General features: G+C 41.0%; 1 protein-coding gene across 10 annotated transcripts in view; it reads left to right on the plus strand.

Moving 5' to 3' along the window:
• The first annotated feature begins 1,303 nt into the window (after positions 1-1,303).
• Positions 1,304-22,608, plus strand: part of LOC121896678 (transcription factor Maf) — a 53,806-nt gene continuing 32,501 nt past the window's right edge. For 2 of the 10 annotated variants that reach the window (XR_006096074.1, XR_006096073.1), the window contains exons 1-5: positions 1,308-1,347; positions 6,888-7,269; positions 7,355-7,415; positions 8,212-8,276; positions 19,827-19,894. Coding sequence is in view for 5 of the 10 variants with exons in the window: in XM_042410595.1 (XP_042266529.1) it covers positions 11,781-12,757; positions 19,827-19,854 (1,005 nt within the window). In the remaining 5 variants the exon portion in view is untranslated. The other 8 variants (XM_042410596.1, XM_042410597.1, XR_006096072.1 and 5 more) reach the window with 7 other exon arrangements.

A 22,608-nucleotide genomic window follows, 5' to 3' on the forward strand; every position in this document is an offset into this window, starting at 1 on the left:
TGAACCCTGGTTCTCTGTAGAGGATAGCAGAATGTTAAAGTCTAGATGAAATGACAAATGCCCTTTTAACTCTTTTAGATCACATCCCCCAGTCACATTGTGCACCTGTTTAACAATATATGCCAATAATAATAATAATAATGATAATAATACAAATAAATCAATGTCTCTGTATTGTTCTATTAAAAAGCTACACCTTTAACATTATTATTAACAACAATTATCTTGTAATTTCAGCATAACGTAAGTTCAACCTGAGCTGAGATCAACCAGAATACGTGGAAACACTTGTGTTGGTGCAAAGGGCCTTTAAAATAAAATACATCACTTATCTATATTCTGCCAGGGTTTTCTTTAAAGAGTCAGTTCATGGAAATTAAATACAGTATATTGCAAAAACACTGCAGGCAGCTAGCCTTTGTTTTTATTTGTCCAGGTTTTAAGATATCCATCTCCAAGATTTCCTCCTTCACCCAAATATAACATAGGTGAAGGGAATTTTGTTTTTGATATTCCAAGGATTGAAAAATCGAATTCAACAGCAACATATCTCCGGAAACAATGTCCTCTTTACTCCACAGACCTTGATGTGAACTGTTTTCATATTCATTGGAACATTTTTCCTGTGAAAACCAAAAATATGTGCATGGTTTGATACCACTAGTGGTAAGTGAGAAAATATGTATTTTGAAATGTGAGTGACCTAAGCCTTTGAATTTAAAAAAGATCTTTTAGTGTTTACTGTACATCAGCTGCTTAGTAAAAAAAAAAAAAGTCCTTTTAAAGGAAAATTATTTCAACCTGATGTATTTCCAAGCGGGTAGCTCCCGTCCTGAAAAGTGAAGCCAATGCGGAAGTGCTTTAAACCTGCATTCTCTCTAATGACCATCAGGGGGCGACTCCACTGGCTGCAAAAAGAAGTCCGATTGTATGGAAGTCTATGAGAAAATGACCCTACTTCTCACTTGATTTATTACCTCAGTAAACGGTTTCCCATTGAGTTTATGGTCTCAATCGCTAGTTTCAAGTCTTCTCCAATACATCATGATGTTTATTTTGTAAATTATGATCCTATTTAGAGTAAAATAGATGATAAAGCAGCGTAAGCTTTAGGGCGTGGCTACGTTGTGATTGACAAGTCGCTACCACGGCGACAACCGGGCAACAACGTTGATTACGTAACGTAACCATGGCGTAACCCCAGAGTATGGGCGTAACTGCTACTATCTCACAGTGTGTTTTCAGTTCATGAAAGTTAATTGTAACATTTTGGTTGCCAAAAAAAGTCTTGTTCAGTGTTTGGTTGTGATACAAAACCCCCAGGGAGTCGGATGTTCAGTTTCTCCGGTAAGCACATTTTGTTTTAATGGTTTTAGGCCTGTTTTTCGCTAGCTGAAATTAGCATTAGCATTAGAATTATCACTGTTAACCATAGATTGTAAATGCACCGTGCTAACCAAGTTAGCAGCTAGCGCTATGGTCAGTGCCACCCTCTCATCCAAATATGGTCACTTCTGGCTCCAAAAATCAAACATGGTGACAGTCAAATCCAAGATGGCGATGGTTAAATCGCTAAACTCGAGGCTTCAAAACAGCAATTCACAAACCAAACCGTCACAGTGACTGAGTCCATTTTTTTTTTTACAGTCTATGTGTATTTCCCATAAATGTGGCCATTGTGGCTCTATGTGTCATGCTAATTTTGCTCTCTCCAGCTCCGTTACAGACAATTATTGCACACAACCATGGACATCGGGGCAAGCTACTGGGCCTCCTATGTCTTTCCAAATAAACATTTACATGAATCGCTTCAAAAGTTTGTTTCTGAGTCTGAATGAAAGTAATTACAGAAACTAGTTGCCTGTAGCAGCCATTATGGCTAACTACATAGAGATCTACATCTCTACATGCATACATAGAGATCTACATTTCTGTGTAAACTAATCACCCTGCATATTCATTCGCACAGGCCAGTTTGTTTACCTTTATGAGGCTGACTTTCAGTGCACTTAGACTGTGAGGAAACTAATAAAACTAAGTGCAATGATGGATTATCCTGTGGACAATTATGAGGACAATCATGAGTCATTTCACTTTGACTGGCCAACCGTATTTATTCGAGCCAAAGTACAGAGAGGAGATAAAACAAATGGAAGAAGAAAAATGAAGAATGGAGGCTGAAAAGCAAAAGGACAATGTACAGTAACGGTTACCTCAGAGAAGCTTGTGGTGTTCCTGCAGTCAGTGCTCTACTCTTCTGAGGAGTGAGGAGTAAAACTTTTTCTGCGGAGTCAGACCTGTTGCTGTCAGACTCGGCAAATCTAGAACTGTCCACGGATGAGAGTAATCCCAGCTGTGTGACCACTACAAATGGATTTACAGCATTTATCAACATTGTCATCCTGGAGATTGTTTCACCTCCACAAAATCAACTATTTGAAAAGAGCAAAGCCAGCTGGATCAAATGTTCAGCTCCACACAGTAAGAAAAATGTGATTACAACAAGTGGTGGGTGAGAAATTACAGTATGTAAATCCAGCGGTGGTCCATGTGAACTGCACGGTGTGTATCATGTCATTTTATCCTTGCAGCTTGGAAACTTGCAGGCATGAACCATTTTATTTCATCTCCTAACTTACTTCTATAGCAGGAACTGACGCTGAGCTATCCACATCCTCAGAAGTAAACGCACCGGCATGCGCGGATGAATATGCAGGGTGGTTCAATTAGCTGGCAAGCTGCCACAGATATAGATCTCTGTACAGTTAGCCATAATGGCTGCTACTGGTGGCTAGTTTCTGTGTTTACTTTCATTCAGACTCAGAAACAAACTTTTGAGGCGATTCATGTAAAAATCATACTCACTTGGAAAGATGTTGGAGGCTCAGCAGCTTGCCCCAATGTTCGTTGTTATGCGCGATAAACATTTTTTTGTGATAATAATGGAGCTGGAGAGAGCAAAATTAGCATGACACATAGAGCCACAATGGCCACATTTATGGGAAATACATCAGGTTGAAATAAACCGGAATTTTCCTTTAATATGACAGGGAACATCATTGTATGAATGCTCCATTTTCTCTCTGTCTCTCTCTCTCTTCATTCTGTGTCTGTCTTTTGCGATACTGCGGCGTCTCTCCACTCTGTTCTGTCTTTAATTTCCCCCTTGTGTCTGCCCCTCTCCACTTCTTTTTCTGCCTCATCATTAGTTGCTGTCCCATGTTGAGGGGAGAGTAATCTGAACTACGTGTCCCAGGGGCCCATTCCTTTACTTCCTGCTGTAGGAATAAGCGGCCTATTGATTAGTTATCAGCCCGTAATTGGGCTGCGATCTCCCTCGCCCTCAGATATCCCCCAGATATATGACACTCCTGACAGCCTGAGAGGTGGGTGAGGAGGCGGGGGTTGAGCAGTGGCGGCGGGGGGGGGGGGTGTTCCTCCTGCCTGCCTGCCAACACTTTACTCAACAAAATGTCTTCCTGACCACATAGATGCCAACTGCTGCCCACATCTCTCTTCCTGCAAAGGGATTTTCAACATCTTGCCAGGGAAAGATTATTCAATCTTTCAAAGTATACAGCCAGTGAGAGGTCCAGCAGGATTTTATGCTCTGTGTTAACTATGAGCACCCATTTTTGCCATTTTCTCATAGGAATAAATTCTGAAATTGTAATCAGAGTTTTAAAATGAAAATGGTGCGGCTTACCGAGAAAGAAACTTATATAAGCTTGGAGTAAGTACACCATTCGCATATGGATAATTGCCTGTGAGGGATTTCAATACAAATTGAGGCTCAGGAAGCGGATAAGCAACAGGAAGGGTGTCTCTGCTCCTGTGTAAGCATCCAAATCTACTGTGAGTGCGCAAAGAACCATGACTAACTCTTACTAAGTCTGTTTGTGCGTTTTTAGGAAAAGCTTAAAGATACTTTCCTCTCTTCTTCATCTCGCTCCCACTTGCTGTCATAACCTCCTTTTTTCCCCAAAAATTATATGTCTCTCTCAGGATCTCTGTTTTTTAGTCAGACTTAGAAATGCATATATCACTCTCCAAATGCTCCAACACTTTGCACCCGTTGCCACAAGGTGTTAATTGTGTGCGTTTGTGAACTTGATCAAAGGGTGCAGAGTGGAGATGAAGAGGAGACCCGCTGGGTTCTCCAGACAGACACAACATGTCAAACCCTCCATTTAGCAGCCAGATTAACGCTTATCCCAACCCTCCCCCTGCTCCCTCGCTCCTCCCTTCTCTCCCTCAAAACCACATTTGATAAACATCTCATTTCCACACTCAATATTGCCATAATCAAAAGTCCACCCATTACAGGAAGCCTGTTCATCATCTCGCTTCACTCATCCCTCAGTCCAGTAACGATTAACCTCTTTTCCCTCTATTCTTCTCCCTCACTCTCCCTCAGAGATGTGAGTATCCCAGTGGAAGTGCATTTGTCTCCTGGCATTAATCTAGCGGAGATATAAAGGATTGTTGTATGAGGCCGTGGTGTCCTGTGGGCTGTATTGTCTCTGCATCTTCCTCTCTGACAGAGTGCAGAATAACGCAGAGAGATGTGACTTTAGTTTGCCTGCTCTCTCACACACTCCTCTGCTTACTAAGAGCTATAGGCAAATGATTCTTCTTTTTCCGAGGAACAGATGAGGGGATTATCACAGGGAGGTTAAAATTAATATTTACATTCATCTGCAATAATCTTAAATCACACTGCACACAGGGGTGTTTACATTCTCATCTTTCCCTTGGATGAATCTTTAAAGGGATCAACAATGAGAGCATGTGTGGAAAGACTTCAGAGGAGGTTCAGGGTAGGAAAGGCAACTTGGGTCATGTGGAGTGTTGTATCAGTGATGTGTACTGTGGAAAAACATAGAGAGACTGTGCAGCCTGTACTCATCTTTGTTGTTCTTTCTGTATGTAATTTTTGTACGACATTATGTAGTATTTTAGTATTTTTTGCTGAGTTAAGGTTTTATGGATTCATTTTTTCTTTCTTTTTTTGTGGCTATACTGTTTGACTGAAACTCTTACCCTAATATGTTATTTTTTTTAATTTAACTATAGTTATCATAGTTACCATATCATTTAAATAAATCTTTTCATATCTTTTTGACATTTTTCTCCCTTTGCATTCTGTCTCTCTTCACCATGAATAAACAGTATGTACATGTAAAAAATTGCACTGCACATTTCTGTTAGTTCAGCCTCAACCAAACTATTTTCCCTGTTGTTCATCTTAAATTCATCTGTCTACTATTTATGTCTATTTTTTATTAATTGATTAATAGTTTAGTTAATAAAAATGTTGGAAAATAAAGAAAAACACAAAGGGATTTCGTCCAACCAACCAAAGATTTACAGTGATACAAATAAGAGGAAAGTAGAAAGCAAATCCTTGCATTCGAGAAGCTGGAACCAGCAAATGTTTGGCACTTTAACCTGATAAATGACCTAAACAAGTAATTGATTATCCAAATTGATGTTGATTAATTTTCTGTCTGTTGACCAATTAGATAATCAGTTAATTGTTTCAGTTTAATTTAACTCTTTCCTGTTGTTTCGGCTGCACTTACTAAACAAACGTTGTATAAGATATCATATATCAACATGAAATTGAGAGCTTCTGAGTCACTGAATCAGAGAGGGTGTTTCAGTACTGGTGAGTAAATCTCTTGACTCAGAAAGAGTTTATTCAGAGAGACCTGCCTGTATATGTATGTGTGTGTGATTTTATTTTATTGTTGGATGATGATATGGAGGAGTTGAAGAAGGAGAAAGAAGACTCCTTGCACCTCCTCTCTGTATGACGGTGCAGCTCGACTCTGACTAATGGGGAAACTCCATATGTATATAAGTCACATTAATAACAGCACAGAGTGGAAACTGTGGACATTAATAACAGTGTACAGTTGCAGAGAGCATATAGTACATATACTGGCCACATCATTAACAACACACAACCTCCAACTGCAACATGAATCATCATAACAGTGTGTAGAATCACACATGCAAACACTGTGTTTGTATTATAAACCTAAGGGCAGCATGTGGTTAGGGTTTGAACCCCAGCTGTCCCAGGGCTTTTCTGTGTGCAGTTTGCATGTTCTCCCCATGTTTGCGTGGGTTTTCACCAGGTGCTCTGGCTTCCTCCCACCATCAAAGATGTTAGGAGTTAATACTCCTGTCAGTACCCCTGACCAAGGCACCGGCAAAAGAACTGGAGTTGGTCCCTGGGCGCTGCATTGCGGCTGCCCACTGCTCCTAGTGTGTGTGTGTGTGTGTGTATAGGATGGGTCAAATGCAGAGGATCAATTTCCCCGTGGGGATCAATAAAGTACTTCTTCTTCTTCTTCTTCTTCTGAAAATAGGAGATCAGAGCCATGAGCCAAGAAAAGCTAAAATTCAACACAATACATCTCCACACCCTTAGGGAAAGCTTTAGAAGCTTTGGGAGAAATATCTGTGTACTTTGTAGAGTTTCTGTTGTTTTGGGAGGAGTGTTGACTTCTTACCTGCTTCTCCACATGCTGTGTGATGCACGTTGGGGATAGCTAATGAGGCTAATAATGTAGCAGTCTGTGTCTAATGACAGAAGATGAGCTCAGGCTCCATACTATTTAAGCTTAATTGTTGCGTGTTTGTGTGTGTTATCTGTAAACATGATTACATTAGTAAACCTGGAATGTTGAATCCACTATGAAGAAAATCTGTAACATGGAAATGAAAATCATAAATTTTTACAGATTTCACTGATGTGTGAACGGCCCACATCCCTTCATCGTGTTACCTGTTTACGCTGGACATCATATTTTGTAAACTACAAATCGGCATGCAGGTTTTTTAAAAGTATAATAGCAGTGCATCCCATGTTACAGGGAGACAGAGAGCAGACTGCTCAGACGACGCCTGTGATGTCCACCTGCTGTGAGAGACAATAACCAGATGTGAAGAGGAGAGTTTGACACATGCAAGTCTGCTCATTGTGGCCAATTACCAGGTTGAAGCATCCTTCTGGCAGGCACTGAGCCAGAGAGAGACAGTGTGTCACAGCCTGGGTTTCTAATCAAGTGCATTCAGTCATTTGAATCAGAATCTTACACTGCTGCGGTGTTCTACTCTGCATAATGTTTCCATTTTTAGGCTTTAGGCATGTGATTAGCTGTGGCGATTTGGACTTGGACGTTTCTGCCACTGTAGAGTTTAACCAGTAAAACTAGATCATAGAAAAAAACATTCCCTCATACAGACATATTATTGGTAAGCCTATGTCCTCTTCCACAATCTGTGTATGTGTGTGTGTGTTTCTCCTCCATTAACCATGATTTTTCTCTACGTTTTCCAGCTTGTCAAGTCCACACATAAACAGACTGTTGTGACTCAGAGTCTCTTCGCTTCCTGAGCAGGTAAATGAATCGAAAAGGTTGTAAAAAGTCTGATTAATGCAGAGCTGGGGGAACAGGACAATGAGATAGAAAGAAAGAGAATGACTGGGCCTGTTCTCTCAAATATGGCACTTTGTTTCCATGATGTGGAAGCTTATTATCTTAATATGCATTATTTTATTCCCCCCTGTAAAACAGTGGCAGAGGAAAGCACTGCACAGTTCTTCAAGCTACTCCTTCTAATAGCCTCTTACAGCTTCTCATTCTATTACAAAAGATACAACAGTTAGTTAAGACCCCACGAAACATTTCATTTTCTGTCCTGCTAATTAAATGTGCCTCAGATGAGCCCACTGAGCCCACTCTTCTGGTTGTCCCCCCATTTGGAGTGCCACCAGAGTTTAATATATGGCATTAAACAGGGATTGAGAATGAATATGAAGCCAACCTCCCATTGGGAATGTAATGAATGATTATAAGGCGTAATCTTGGTAATGCAGAAATCCTTTAGTTTAGTTTCTGTCATTTTATTGAAGTTACTGTCTGTTAAATATGGTAATTTCTGTGGCTATTTTTGGCACACTTAAGATTTGAATTGTGTGAGTGGGGTTATAAAATGCATATCTTGCAGATGCATAAAGCAAGGTTTAATGAATTTTTTTTCTCAAGCCTTTCCACCCACCATTTCTTTTTTTTTTCTTTTTTTTTTTGACAAAACGTGATGATATTTCATACAGCATTAGGATCATATCGTTGTGTTTATGCTGCCATATTTGTCTTAAATTCACTGTTTTTCTGCATGTTCTTGATTTTACAGACCTCACAAGTAGCTCTTGCTTCTACAGATAGATACGGCTGAAGAAAAACATTTCTACAATAAAGGTGGGTAACAGGCAAACAACACACACGTCTGCTGTGAGTGTGTAACTTCAGGGAACCCCGGAGGCAAACAAATGGTTAACATGCTGAAAATAAAAGTGAGGTCTATTGCGATATAGCACATAAGTCATACTGTAATGAGGATGTTTTTAATAGATGTAACAATTAGTAAAGTCACAGTACCAGTAAATCATGGGGAGGTCTGCGAGCACTGGTTATTCGTTACCCAAGATGCATCAGTGTTCTCCTGGGGTGAACTCTGAAAGGTCAGACTGTGTCTCATTAACACGCACTGTAGCTGGGCTTCTCATGTAAGGGCCAGGCTATTAACACAAAGCTGGGTTGTACACATGAGGCCGGAGCATTAGCAGGGTTACAGAAGACTTAACCTGGTTCAAAAAGTTTCATGTTTTCATTCTCAGACCATTTGCTCTGGTTTCTGGTTTCAAAAACTGAGATGATATCAGTTTTATACCATTTTTACATGTAAAGGTATTATTAGTAAGTAAGTAATATTAGTTTTGGTACTGTACGTCACTCTTACAGTAGATATACGTTCCCTCAATTTTTAGTAAAAGGAAGCTTGTTATTGTGGAACTTCAAAGGTTGATTAATCTACACTTTCATCCAAATTTGATGTAGCCTATCTGTAAAAAAGATTTCTGAGTGGACCTGATGGTGGTAGGTCTCCATACAGGTGTGTAGTTTTTATTTTAATGTACTTAGGTATTTATTTATCATCAACACGTTCCACTGCTCTAACACTGTGTGAGTGAGCCTCCTCCTGCAGTCTAAGCTTATTTTTATGATATATGCCTTAATGCAATCCCTGTATAGTGTGTGTGTGTGTGTGTGTGTGTGTGTGTGTGTGTGTGTGTGTGTGTGTGTGTGTGTGTGTGTGTGTGTGTGTGTGAAGGGGGGGGAATCATCCCCAATATAATAAAGACAGTAGTAAACTTCATGGCAGTGAGCTGCCTACATGAAACTCCAAAGGGAGACAGGATGAGTTGCATACATGACTATTAGCCCTCAGTAACACAGCTGATGCATTGGCTCTGGACTCTGCTTGTTAACCCTTGAGACTCCCAGGCTGATAAATCCTGGTTTAAGAGATCTGGCAAAACCAGAGCTCACGCAGCAGCTAGTGTCCACTGCTGCGTCAACTATGGACACATGTATGACTTTTAATTGCTCTTTGTCACAGTTTGTCTGTTGGTGGCTTGTGTGTGACTATACATGTTGAAAATCAAAGTAAAATTAACCATGGTTTATGTCAAACTAAATCAAAGTGTGAAGCCATTTTATATATATATCATAAGGGGGTGATAAATTGTTATTATTATTATTATAGTGTAGGAGACAACATAATGCTATGAAGACCTACAAATAAAAAGCAATACTTCTTTACATATGAGAAATATGTATTTCTGTTACTCTCAAGTTCTCCTGTATCTTGCCATATTGAATTTACACTACAACAGCAACAGCGTATAGTATAGTAGCATCAGATGGGACACCTCGTCTGTTTAATATTTATTCAAAAGCATCAGAGGGGCCTCTGTTGTGTGTTCTAATGAATAAAACACGATGTTTATCCTTCCTGTTTAACGTTAAGTCCCCATGAACAGTCACAGGGACCAAGAGAATATTTACTTGTGTTAGGACACCAGGGAGTTGGATTATCTGCTGGCGGCTTTGTAGTTTTCTGAAGCTTCCCCCGTGTGACATGTTCCAGTGAGAGTGCTCTTATTTACTCTCCAGTCCTCTGTGTATAGCCCTCCTTATTGTTTGTTCCTATGTGCCACCACTCCTGAGGACTGTGCTCCAGGAGAGAGAGAGAGATGGAGAGAGGGAGAGAGAGACTGTACTGTGATCATTACATGGGATTGAGACTGTAGACTCCAGAAGAACACAGATGGAGGTGTTGTCATCATTAGAAAAAGGATTTTATGTTGACAGGCATTTACATGTATCAAGGGACATGTGTGCAAGAAAATGGGTTTACATTTTTCTCCTTCAATAATAATGACGTGTGTATAGTTTAAATATTTTTTTCTTTGTTAAATTTAGTTTTGTTTTTCGTTTTCAAACCACAAATCTTCCCTTTTTTCACCAGGAGTCATGGAAGTGAATAACTTGTTCACTAATCTTCACATCCAGCAGTAAGATGAACAGAGAGCTGATGATTCATAGAGAAAAGTGACAAAACATTAATTATCCACTTCAAGCTGAAAAACATTCGTAAGAATATCGGACACATATAAACGCTACAACAGCCTTCATGAGGTATTTCTTTATACCGAAAGGTGGCGACATTGGGTTTCCAAAAGATGTCATTCAACCAGACCTGTGCCATGCTCTTTCCAAACATTTCCACCTTTCTATCACAGCGATCTGCTGTATTTATGCACAGCTGTTTTTGCGATTATTTTAATGACATATAGAGCATTTGTCTCTCAGTGCCAATCACTTAAAGGCATTCTGATGCATTCTAATAATGTTTGGGATGAAACGGATGTTGTGTTGTCTGAGAATAGTTTTTTTTTTTTTAAGATCGATTTCTTAGTTAATTAGCAAGTTGCCTACAATTAATGAAAAACGTTTGTGTAAAGTTCGCCAATAAACACACACATTAAGGGCAGGATTAATCGACAGAAAAGCGCTGAAAAAAACAATATTGTTGATAAATCTGACTCCAGGATTCAATTCAATTTATATATTTGGTGATTGTTTTGCCGAAAAAAACATTAAAAACTGTTCAAATTGAATCGACTGGTAAATCTAAAAAAGAAACGCATGCATATTTACCACCTGACATCTTCTGTTAATGCTCGGAATCTGTTTTATTTTGCTTTCTTCTTTCTTTTCAATGCAAAATGGAAAAAAGGATGAATATTGAGTCTCATGTGTCAATCTTCTGATGGGCTCGGACAGTTCAGAAAACTTTGGTTTCTATACTATTATGCTAATTACGTCCCCGGGCTGCGCTGCTCATTGGCTGAGTCTCGGTCAATTTCATATTTCAGTCCTGACGTCAGGACGCCTATAAAACTAAGCAATGCTTTTTAACTCGTAGGCTGACTGATCCCTTAGAAAAAAAAATCTATCAATCCTTGGGTGGAGTTTTTTTTCCCGTTCTCCACAAGGCAACTATTTGCCCGGGACACGTACGTGAACCTCCTCAATTTGGCGCACTAATCCTAAAAGGAGCCATGAAGTGTTAAATGGTAGAAACAGAGAGAGCGGCGCTCAGACACCCGCACGCTGGGAGAGAGGGAGGAAACAGCGCTGCTCCAATGCGTCTGTGCAACACAGACTGAAGAAAAAAAAAACTTATCGACTCACAAAACCAAATCCTGCGCTGCGCAATTAGTGCGAGAAAATCCACTTTTTCCTCCGGTTTTGAAGAAAATAAATAAAGAAATCAAGCTGGCTCAGTGCGTGTCTCAGCAGCCCACTTTGACAGGTGCTCCTCACCCCCTTTGGAGGACTGTCAACAGCAAGAGGATGGCATCAGAGCTGGCAATGAGCAACTCCGACCTGCCCACCAGTCCCCTGGCCATGGAATATGTTAATGACTTCGATCTGATGAAGTTTGAAGTGAAAAAGGAGCCGGTGGAGCCCGATCGCAGCATCAGCCAGTGCAGCCGCCTGGTCGCCGGGGGATCCCTATCTTCCACCCCGATGAGCACGCCTTGCAGCTCGGTTCCCCCCTCTCCAAGCTTCTCGGCGCCCAGTCCGGGATCAGGGAGCGAACAGAAGGCGCACTTGGAGGATTTCTACTGGATGACCGGGTACCAACAGCAGTTGAACCCCGAGGCTCTGGGCTTTAGCCCGGAGGACGCCGTAGAGGCGCTGATCAGCAGCAGTCACCAGCTCCAGACCTTCGATGGCTATGCCAGGGGGCAGCAGTTCGGCGGCGCAGCCGGGGCAGGAGGCGCCATGGCCGGGGAGGAGATGGGATCAGCGGCCGCCGTGGTGTCCGCGGTTATCGCTGCAGCTGCAGCTCAAAACGGGACTCCCCACCACCATCACCACCACCACCACCACCACCACGCAGGAGCACACCACCCGTCCTCCGGGTCTCAGTCCGGCGGCGGCGCGGGTGGAAACCACCAGCACCTGCGCTTGGAAGATCGGTTCTCGGACGAGCAGCTGGTGACCATGTCGGTGCGGGAATTGAACCGGCAGCTCCGGGGGGTCAGCAAGGAAGAGGTGATTCGTCTGAAACAGAAGAGGAGGACGCTAAAGAACAGAGGCTATGCCCAGTCCTGCCGGTACAAGCGGGTCCAGCAGCGGCACGTCCTGGAGGGAGAGAAGACGCAACTCATTCAGCAGGTGGACCACCTCAAGCAGGAGATCTCCCGGCTGGCCAGGGAGAGGGACGTCTACAAGGAGAAATACGAAAAGCTGATCAGCACCGGCTTCAGAGAAAACGGAGGATCCAGCAGCGACAACAACCCTTCATCCCCGGAGTTTTTCATGTGAGTCTCGGCGCTGAAAAGTTTTAGTAACCGACCCTCACAAAGAAACAGAAAAAAACTTTTAATTTGCGCGCAGTTAAAAAATAGGTTGTGCGTGCTTGTGTTGAAGTTGTTTTGTTAAACCTGCGTTATAGTTAAGGACAAAAACAGTTTTCCAATTTTCTGTATTTCTAAAGTATTTTCTTTCAGGATGAGGATCTTTATGTTTTTATCCCTTTTAGGATTCATAAATAGACCTGATTAGAGGACTCTGAATAGGAGCTCGGTCTCCAATAATATTCTAAAGGAATCTTGTCCAATTCGTGATGTTTTTCTTTAGGTACACTGCATAAAATTACTTATCATCTTGCTTCATAGATCCGCTCTCATCCTGCGTCCAACCTGGTCCCTTTACCCAAATTTTTTTTGTGACGTTAAACTATCCTCAGGCACAGCAGCTTTAACTTGGATGTGAATTTATTTTTGTTTTGTTTTTGGTTTTTTTTGTTTTTAAGTAAATTTATTTTTGATATGAATTATCCCATTTTTCATATCATCCATCCTATTTGTCCTGTGAAAAACATCCAAACTCTGTTACACCAGAAGTTTGGTGAAAATTGATGTCAAACAGACTGTAACAGTTATGGGAAGCCATGCATGCTGGTCATGTACGGATTGTGTTTTTACTCCTTTTTTTTTCTTTTTCTTCTTTTTTGTGAACTTGTGTATAATGACTGTATTATACCATGACTGTATTGTTCAGCCTCATCACCTTTTTTTTGGGGGGGGGGAGGTTTATTTGTAAAAAAGTGAGAAACAAGTACATTCATCCGTCATTTTGCTTTCATGAACATTCACCGCGAACATGGACCCTTCAACACTTTATAGGCTTATTTTGGAGCCCCGTGAGGAAAATGACATTGTGAAATAAAGCAACTTTGTACTCACTATTGACAGACAGCATACCACCAAGGGGAACAAATATCATTTTTCCTGACGAATGCACAGACTAAATAGATTATTGCGATCAACAAGTGGGGTTGAAGATAAAAAATGCTTTGAACAGAACAGAAGCAGATTATCATCCCAGCATGCATGTCCAGAAATAAATGAGAAAAAGGCAACTTTGTCACTCTAAATTGTTGCAACAAATGATCTATTCTTTCAGCAGTTCATTGTTCATGTATTTTCCTTTCATTTAAGGAGCTTAATTAACTTTACCCAGATTCTTATGGGTCTTATTCGGTAGGCTAAATAAACTGTGAACTGTTTGGAAATGGAAATTTAATGTTCTCCCGGTGTTGTAGAATAAGTAAGTAAAGCATCATGCAGCCATACATCTTTTGTGATGCCCTGGATTTCTATACAGTAAAATGTATTGTCTGGACAGTACAGTTAACTGTCAGACATCGTGTTCACTCTTAAAATGCAATTTAATAAATATACCATTCATCAATAAACCTTCATGAATGGAAACAAATATTTTTCTCCTGAAAATGTTCTTTTTTTGGTTCTCTTTTAGTTTTGCACGTTGTTGTTGTCACACCACAAAACTCTCAGTCTTATGCTCTCCCGGTCGAATCTGAAATGTAAACAGAGGAAGGAAATGTCAGGAACAAATGTCACTGTAATTGTCATAAACATCTGGTTTGGATCGTAGCGCGATGCAGATGTTGCGCACGAGGCGCGTAATTATAACAGCTTCAATATTAAGTCCAGCTCTGATATCAGTGTGTGTTGATGTAATTTTATGTTTTGACTCAATCAGCGTTTTTCATGTTTTTTTTTAAATTCTGGAGAATAGACGGCGTATTATTTCGAAGTATTATTTTTTTCTTTTCATACCTTTTCCCTCTCAAGATATAAAAGTGGCGGCCTTCACCTGTTGCGTAATAAAAGGCAGAAAAACTCTCACATTTCTCTTAACATTGTGAAGAAAATCAAACCACAATGCTCAATAATTCTAATGATTTTTTCCCTTTCTGCCGTAAGGCCTAAGGATTGTGCTGCAGGTGTCCTAGAAACGGCCGAGTCAATGATTGATTTTAGAGTAAACTTGCACTTTTTACTCGGTAGCTGTCCACTTGTTGAATTTTGTCTGTGGAAAGTTTCGTTTAAAATAGACCAAAGATAAAGGTCTTTGTGACAAAAATGATCAAATTGTTTGTCTCGACAAAATGCGGCAAATATATGATGAAATCTGAATATGTCTAAATTTGAATAAATGAATTTTTAACTTTCTACAACAAATTTTACAACGTCTGAAAATGATCTTTATGCAATCAAACACTTAATAATAACAATAGAATGATATCTTATATCGCATAATTTCTGATTAGTGTAAATGATACTTGCAGTATTATATAGCCTGACAACATTTTCGCTATGGTTATTACGCGCGAGGTATATTGGTAATCCTCCACTTTCGCTTCAGTATAAAGATCAGTTATTTGACTGCTGACGTAAAAGTGCTGATAGGACTAAAGAAAAGCCACAGGAGGCACTCCAAGTGATTCGGATTTGTAGCGACTGACAGGTCCAGCAGCCTGCAGTCTGACATGCCTCTGCTCTGGACTGATTCTGGCCTGCAGAGTGTTTTCTCCTCCTGAAACAAGCCTGATTAACTCAGTGCATCCTAAAGAACTGTATGGTTGAGATAAAAGCTACACGGGGTCTGGGGCTGGGCTGCCATACAAGGTCACTGCCATCACAATGCATGGTGCTGGAAATCTGTGTGTGTGTGTGTGTGTGTGTGTGTGTTAGTGGGATATTATCTGTTCCCACTGCAGGACCTTTGACAGTCTGAGTGCTTGCATGTGCAAGATGAGGAGCTGTTTTGTTCAAATGTGTGTGTACCTTGTGGAAACTTTAAAATGCATCACATCGGTGACCCGTTTGAATGCAAGACCTGAAGACAAAGACTGTACAGACTCTCTGGTAGCTATGTGTCTCACCTGTATAACAGTGTCACACACACACACACACACACACACACACAGTCACCTGGCCCCTATTGGCTCCTGTGAAAGCCCAGAGTGAGGGACAAGATGGGAGAGCATGATCGTCTCATGCCTGGAGGAATGATTTTCTCTGTGATTAAAAGTGAGTGAGAGACAGAGACAGAGCAAGGAAGAGAGAGAGAGAGAGAGAGAGAGAGAGAGAGAGAGAGAGAGAGAGAGAGAGAGATGCTGGCTGCCTTCCTGCTCCTTTCAGATGATAAACGATCAGAGATGTGTCCTAGCTGAGAGGAGAGGGCCTTTTAGTGAGCATGTGTCCACTAATTTATGGCCCTCCTATCTGATTAGGTCAATATAGTGTGCTATTTAATTACATTTGTGTTATAACCTAGAACTGGAGATGCTATACTTCTTTCGTGGCACCTCTTTCTTCTGTGAGGCAGATAGGATTAGTTGAGTTTTCTCAGGAGTCTCAGGATTTTGCTCGGGACGGTCTTACCTGGAATCAACAGTGTTGTGAGGTCTGCTTTGCGTCATGGTTCATGTGGTTTTTTTGACCTGGTGTTCGGTACGTAAGCCTGAGAAAGTGGAATATTTGCGGATCATTGTAGGGGCGTGCATGGAAATTACACCTTGTGCTTGCGTGTATGTGTGTGTTTTGACTTCTAGATACACCAAGGGGCAGGAGGATTTAGTAGCACTGATGCACTTCCTGTGTTGAAGGAGGACAAGGGGCACAGGAAACAACATTTCAGCACTTCCTCCTCGTTTCTCAGCACTCTATCAGATTCACTACTTCACTCTCTCTCTCTCTGTGTCTCTTTGTATAGTATGAAGAAGTGCGTGCACATTAAAACACACACACATACACACACAGACCACATTATTAATCTTATCAATATGAACTGTAATTCTATTCTCCAGCCCAGTATATTGACTCCTGCACTGTGATCATTTGCAGTCTGTCCAATGATTAGGTTATTAAAGATAATGTAGTTGTCTGCTGTCACAATATTGGACTCTCTCTTTCAGGTCAACTATGGGAAATCACTTTGAAATTTATCAGTATTGACATTTGAATCATCATCATGTACCTCGCTTTAATGCCTCAGAATTAATAGGACAAAGGATGTGCGCACTGTTTAGTGTCTATTTGTGTGAGTGCTCAATAACCATCCAGCATTGTCTTTTATTTGACCTTGTGGTGGAAAAGGTGTATATACTTTAACTATTAAATCTATAGGAATGACATTGTCATGCTTGTACTGTAGCTTTTTATGTCAATCAAAAGGAAATCTTAATAAATATAAGTAAAAACAAATTATTAATATAATCTCACTCAGTGTAGACAGTTTATTTTTTTCTTTACAAATAAAGTAATTCATTTAAGAGCAATTGAACCAAAGTTTAAGTCGCTCCAAAAGTTCCTCTATTTGGATTTGGATCTGTTAAGCAGTAAAATATAGAGAATCTATGATGTAATCAATCTAAGTTATCCCCTATCGCTGAAAAAAAATGTTTTATAGTACAAAAATATTTTGTTACAATAAGTGTCATCTCATTTCGCGACACAACATTTCTCATTTTGTACGTGTTCATTCTCTTTATTCCCTGTAAACGCTACCTCTCCCCATGAAAAAAAAAAAAACAGACCCCGAAGGGTTAAAAACATATTCACATTCAAAAGAGGAAACAATTTCAATCTCTTCCACTCAGTCCACATCTGCATCACTCCACGCGATAAACATTTACATTTAAAGTGATTTAAATCAGCTGCATTTATGTTCCTCTGTGGTCCGTCCATCATCTAGACCTGCAATGCCAGAGCTCCTCTCCCTCCCCCCCCCCCACCCCTCTCTCTCTCTCTTTCTGTCTTGCAGTGTCCTGAGTTATGTGTCATTTATTTGAAACCCTAATAATTTAACTTGTCCCCTCCTGTCGCGGCCGTGCATGTGGTAAGAATGCAGCAGCTGTAAAGAAGGTTTGTGCTGCTGCCTCTGCATGTATCTTATTGGCTTTACATGGTGATTTTTCCAGCAAATAGTACGCGTGGGGAGAGTGGAGATAATGTGATTGTCTGAATCCAATCCTATAGTCTTGTGTTGAATTGAGATTACTGTAAACGCTCAGCTGTAAAAGAATGTGCACATACTGTAGGCGCATGAAATGGGACTCATGTTTTGTGTATGTTGCACTAGAATTCAGACACTAGATTTTTTTTTATTTGCTTGCATAAGAAGCTCTCCCCAGAATGCACCACTAAAGGGCATAGATGAAAGCTAATTATGCTTTAATTATAAGTGATCACAATATTCTGACTCACGGATAAACATAGCTGAGGCTGTGTTGATGTTTTCAACTGTGTTTTCCACAGTGAGTTGAGTTGCAGGGCACAGAGTCAGTGGAGTGGTGTGTTTTGGACCGCAGCGAATCTGGTGTGTGTGGGGGGTGGGGGATGGGGGGGGTGGGGGGGGGGTGTTTGAGTGCATTATGCGAATGTTTGTCTATGTGTGCGTGTTCAAGCCTGCGCGTGCACGAGTTTGTGTTATGCAGGGTGCTGGAGCCAAGCCCGACCCCTGTGTGTTTTACCTGCATCTCAATGAAGCAAGAGAGGTGATTTACCCTTCTGCTGCAGTCAGACTCTCTCTCTCTCTCTCTCTCTCTCTCTCTCTCTCTCTTTCTGTCTCTCAGCCAGTCAAACAGACATTGATCTCTTTGCCTGGCAAGGTGACCCACAGTGTTGTTCAGCTCTTCCAAAGTCTCCCCTCTCCCTTTCATTTGTACCTGGGAAAGGCCTTGACCCCACACACTGCTGCCATGTAGCAGCACTCTGCACGTGGACCTCACTTCCACTGTATCAGTTCATGTGTGGGCGCGTTCCGTTTGAGTTTGCAAGAATTCACACAGAGTGGACACGTGTGTGCAAGTATGCATGTGTGTGCGCATTGAGCTTGGGTGTGTGCATGTCTACATGTGTGTGTGATTGTATTTATTCATATCTATTGGGTTGAAACTGTAACATAGTTATATCTGGGAGTCTGGTTTCTCCATGTCAGTGTTTCAGAGTGTTTTTTTTGGGTGATGGCAGCGTTCTCTCTGCTGTAGGTCTGTCACTGGGAGCTCCTATGTAGCTGAATGGGTCAGAGTCCATTTGGCCCCAGTGTGAATCGGATTACAGGGAAATGAATGGCGCTCATTGTTGCTTAAAGATGGATTGAGGGGCATTAATATAGGCCTACTTTGTCGCTCCTTCGCCTCATTTCTCTCTACCGAAGCACAGCGAAAAAGATTTTCGGGAAGATTCGTCACTGGGCTTTTAAACCCATGTTTTCTTTATCTGCACACTCGTATCAGACATGTGTGCAAATAATGCTAACATGCGTGCATATGTCATGTTCACACACAACGCCTCGCTCTCAGACATGCAAATGAACGTTAACTTCATGAACTTACTGACTTCAATGCTTGATTTAGTCATTTTTAAATCATATATTTAACCTTTCTTTTTATTCAGTGGTTTGAAATATTGAACTTCATGTAGGATTTTCAGTTTTATAAGATGGTTTATGGTACTTTTGATCAAGTTGTCTTGTTGACTAATTTCGACGCTTTTGCTATGTATTGATTTTGATTAAAATCAATGTTTCTGTTTTTAAAAATAAGGAGCATTTATTTTATGTATGACAAAAAATTACACCCCCATTAAAATCATTACATATTTGATAGATTTAAAAATGTGATTGAGTTGAATTGATTTGATTTGATTAAATATTTGATTGATTTTTAGCTTTGTTGTGTTGTTTGTTTGTTTGTTTTGGTGCCGCCTATCTGCTTATATATGATTATTCTGAATTGTGTATCTCTTTGTTAATCTAAATTGTTTAATAATAATTTCAAACCGCATGATAATATAATATGAATTCAACTTGTGGGCCAATACCTATAATGTCTAAAATTCATCACTCAATATCTATAAAATAAGTAAACTTTTTGCCTGCAGTAGTACAGAATTCTGTTTAAATTCAAGGCCAGTTATGGAACAAAACTAATCCATGTTATATTGACAATGTCTCTCATGTTGTTTGGAACAGAGTGTGTTTTTTATAATTCATCCCTTTTTCTTCTCTTTGTAGGACATCAAGAAAATTCCTCCATCTGTGATAGAGAGCTGTCACCTCTTCGTCCCGCCGCCGAGTCTGAGGTAACCTGCTCTTCACTCCCCATGCCAAGATTTATGATTCAAGTACATTTTCACTATTTGACTGAATGAAATCAAAATATAATATTAAATGTATGTCATGAAAAGGTTCAGCGTTGCACAAGTCTGATGTGTCGAATTTCGTGACACAGTTGTTTGCTACATGTTTATCAAGTTACAGCACAGAATGTTTACAATGAGCTTTTACTGATAATAACTTTAGTAACATATCCATTATAAGTACTTGTTTTAGTTATGTTATATAGATTTAAAATACATTTATACATAACAGGACTCAACATCAGTTTGTGCTTAATTTTGATTCAGGTTTATACTCCTTTGTATTTAGAAACAAAGAGTGGGGATGCAGAGAAGAACGTTTTGAATATATAATAAGACATCATACACAATATAAATGATAAACAAATTTGGTGTAAAATTTCTTTCCTCTGCAATCTTTGTTTATGTTTATAATGACTGTTATCAGTCAGGAAGAAATATAGATACTAACTCCAAAAAAGACATTTTCTATTTTCAAAAAATTCAAACAGGACATTTTAATATTTTCACTATAAAAATGATGAATGTTTGTGCAGTGTGTCAGACATGAAGTAAGATTTTTGTATCTTATTTCTGAACAAATCACAATCACAAACCACATGTTTATATTAATTCATTTTCATCAGGAAGCACTCATTTATGACAGCAGACACCTGCTCTATGACAACCGCACTCCTTCCTCTCTCCATGTGTTGTGTGCCATGGTGTGCATCTCTCTGATTTGGGGCTTTGACAGTGCTTTTTGATTGAAAGGAGGGTGACATGCGCAGTGCTCATGGGATGAGCCCAAAACCTTTCACCTCTGTCCCGACCCTCTGACCTCTTTCACCCACTCTGCTCTCTCTGCGGAGACAAACACTGTACATTTATTTTATTTCTGGCTGACACGCAGATGGGAAGATGTGGGGATTTCAGAGGACGGCAAAGGATGATAGACTGAGAGAAGGAAAGCAAGGACTAGTTTTTTGTCGCCAGTCGGAAAATGGAGGGAGAGAGACGAGGAGCTGAAGACGACTAGAAGTGGAGAATCGAGGGAAAGTTAGGGGAGGAGTCGAGGCACTGAGCGAAGGAAGGCACCTGGATTTGAATGCAGACACGCACACGAGAGTGAGAGGACAGGAGGAGGCGAGGGAAGGGAGGAATGGATGGAAGGAGGGCTCCTGGCCATGGATGCAGACAGACAGGCAGGGTAACCAGAGGCAGGCGGTGACCTTCTCTGCTGCTGGAGGATCGAAGGCTTTATTTAAAGGCCTGGTCAATGCTGGGTGCTGCTGAGGTATCAGCCTCGCAGCCAGGCGACTCATCACCACTGTAATACAACTCTCTAACCCTAACCCCCCTCCCACACACACACACACACACACACACACACACATATACACACACACACACACACACAGGACAGGACAGTCTCCGGACACCTCAGGTTTTACACTGTATAGTCGAGAGGCTGGACAGAGGAAACTACAGCATCAGCATCAGCTAATTTTACTGTGAAGCAGACAGAATACTCTACTTTCTTCATGTGCTCAGCATTGTGAAGCACATGCTTGTTTTGCCTTTGATATGCAAAACTCCATCACTGTCCATTTTTTTGCTATTGATTATTTATAAATAGACAGCATAATGCATGTCTTTATATGAGGTATTGACATAGTGAGGATGGAAGTGGTGAAGGAGTTAAAAAAAGGGACAGACTGCAGGCTGCTAAGGTAGGACACCTGCATCTTGTGTGTGTGTGTGTGTGTGTGTGTGTGTGTGTGTGTGTGTGTGTGTGTGTGTGTGTGTGTGTGTGTGTGTGTGTGTGTGTGTGTGTGTGTGTGCAGGAGCCTGCGAACGTGTGCTCGCATGTGTGTGTGGCTGCAGCGTTAGGACACCTGCATGCTTCAGCACTTTCTGGCTGTCAGGAGCTCTGAGGTCACAGGCAGGGGAGTGGAGAGGGCACATTAGAGGAAGCTTCAGAGCCCCCACCCACCCACCACACCTCCATGATCCCCACCCCCACGCCATACCTCCCACCCACCCCCCCACCCCCCACCCACCTCCGTTATCCCCCCGTCATCCCTCCTCCCGCTCCTACCCGTCTTCCCCTCACATGGTGACGGGGTGAGTCGGCCACTTGGGGGGGAGGGGGCGCAGGTAGGCAAGGTGCCTCTGTGGCTGACAGCAGGCAGGTCAGGTTTTTGTAGACACGGCAGGAGGAGGAAGGACACATGCGCACATGCACGCAGACATATCAAGGTGTGTGTTTGCATGTAAAATGGGGGAAGAGAGAAATTATGTATTTAAGTGGTTGTGTGGACATAAGGAAAAAAACAGGGGAAAAATATAAATATGAAATAGACAGAAGACAGATATCGTTGTATATCATGACATCTGCTTAAACTTGTTAATTTTCATCACATTGGACTACACGGCAATGGGAATCTAAATGCAACACTTTCAGCTTCTTAGAAAACATTCTGCAGCAAATATGTGTGTCATAATTCCTGATTTTAAAGCCACAACATGATTCCACATGATAAACAATCAATTTTGATGTAATGCCCACACAGAATTTCAACATTAAATTGTCATTTATAAGACACTGCAGCTGTGTTTGCTCCATCCACAGTTTGACACACTTCACTATCCTTCTTCTGCCTGGGATATATATA

This window comes from Thunnus maccoyii, chromosome 5 (genome assembly GCF_910596095.1).
Source record: "Thunnus maccoyii chromosome 5, fThuMac1.1, whole genome shotgun sequence".
NCBI lineage: Eukaryota > Metazoa > Chordata > Actinopteri > Scombriformes > Scombridae > Thunnus > Thunnus maccoyii.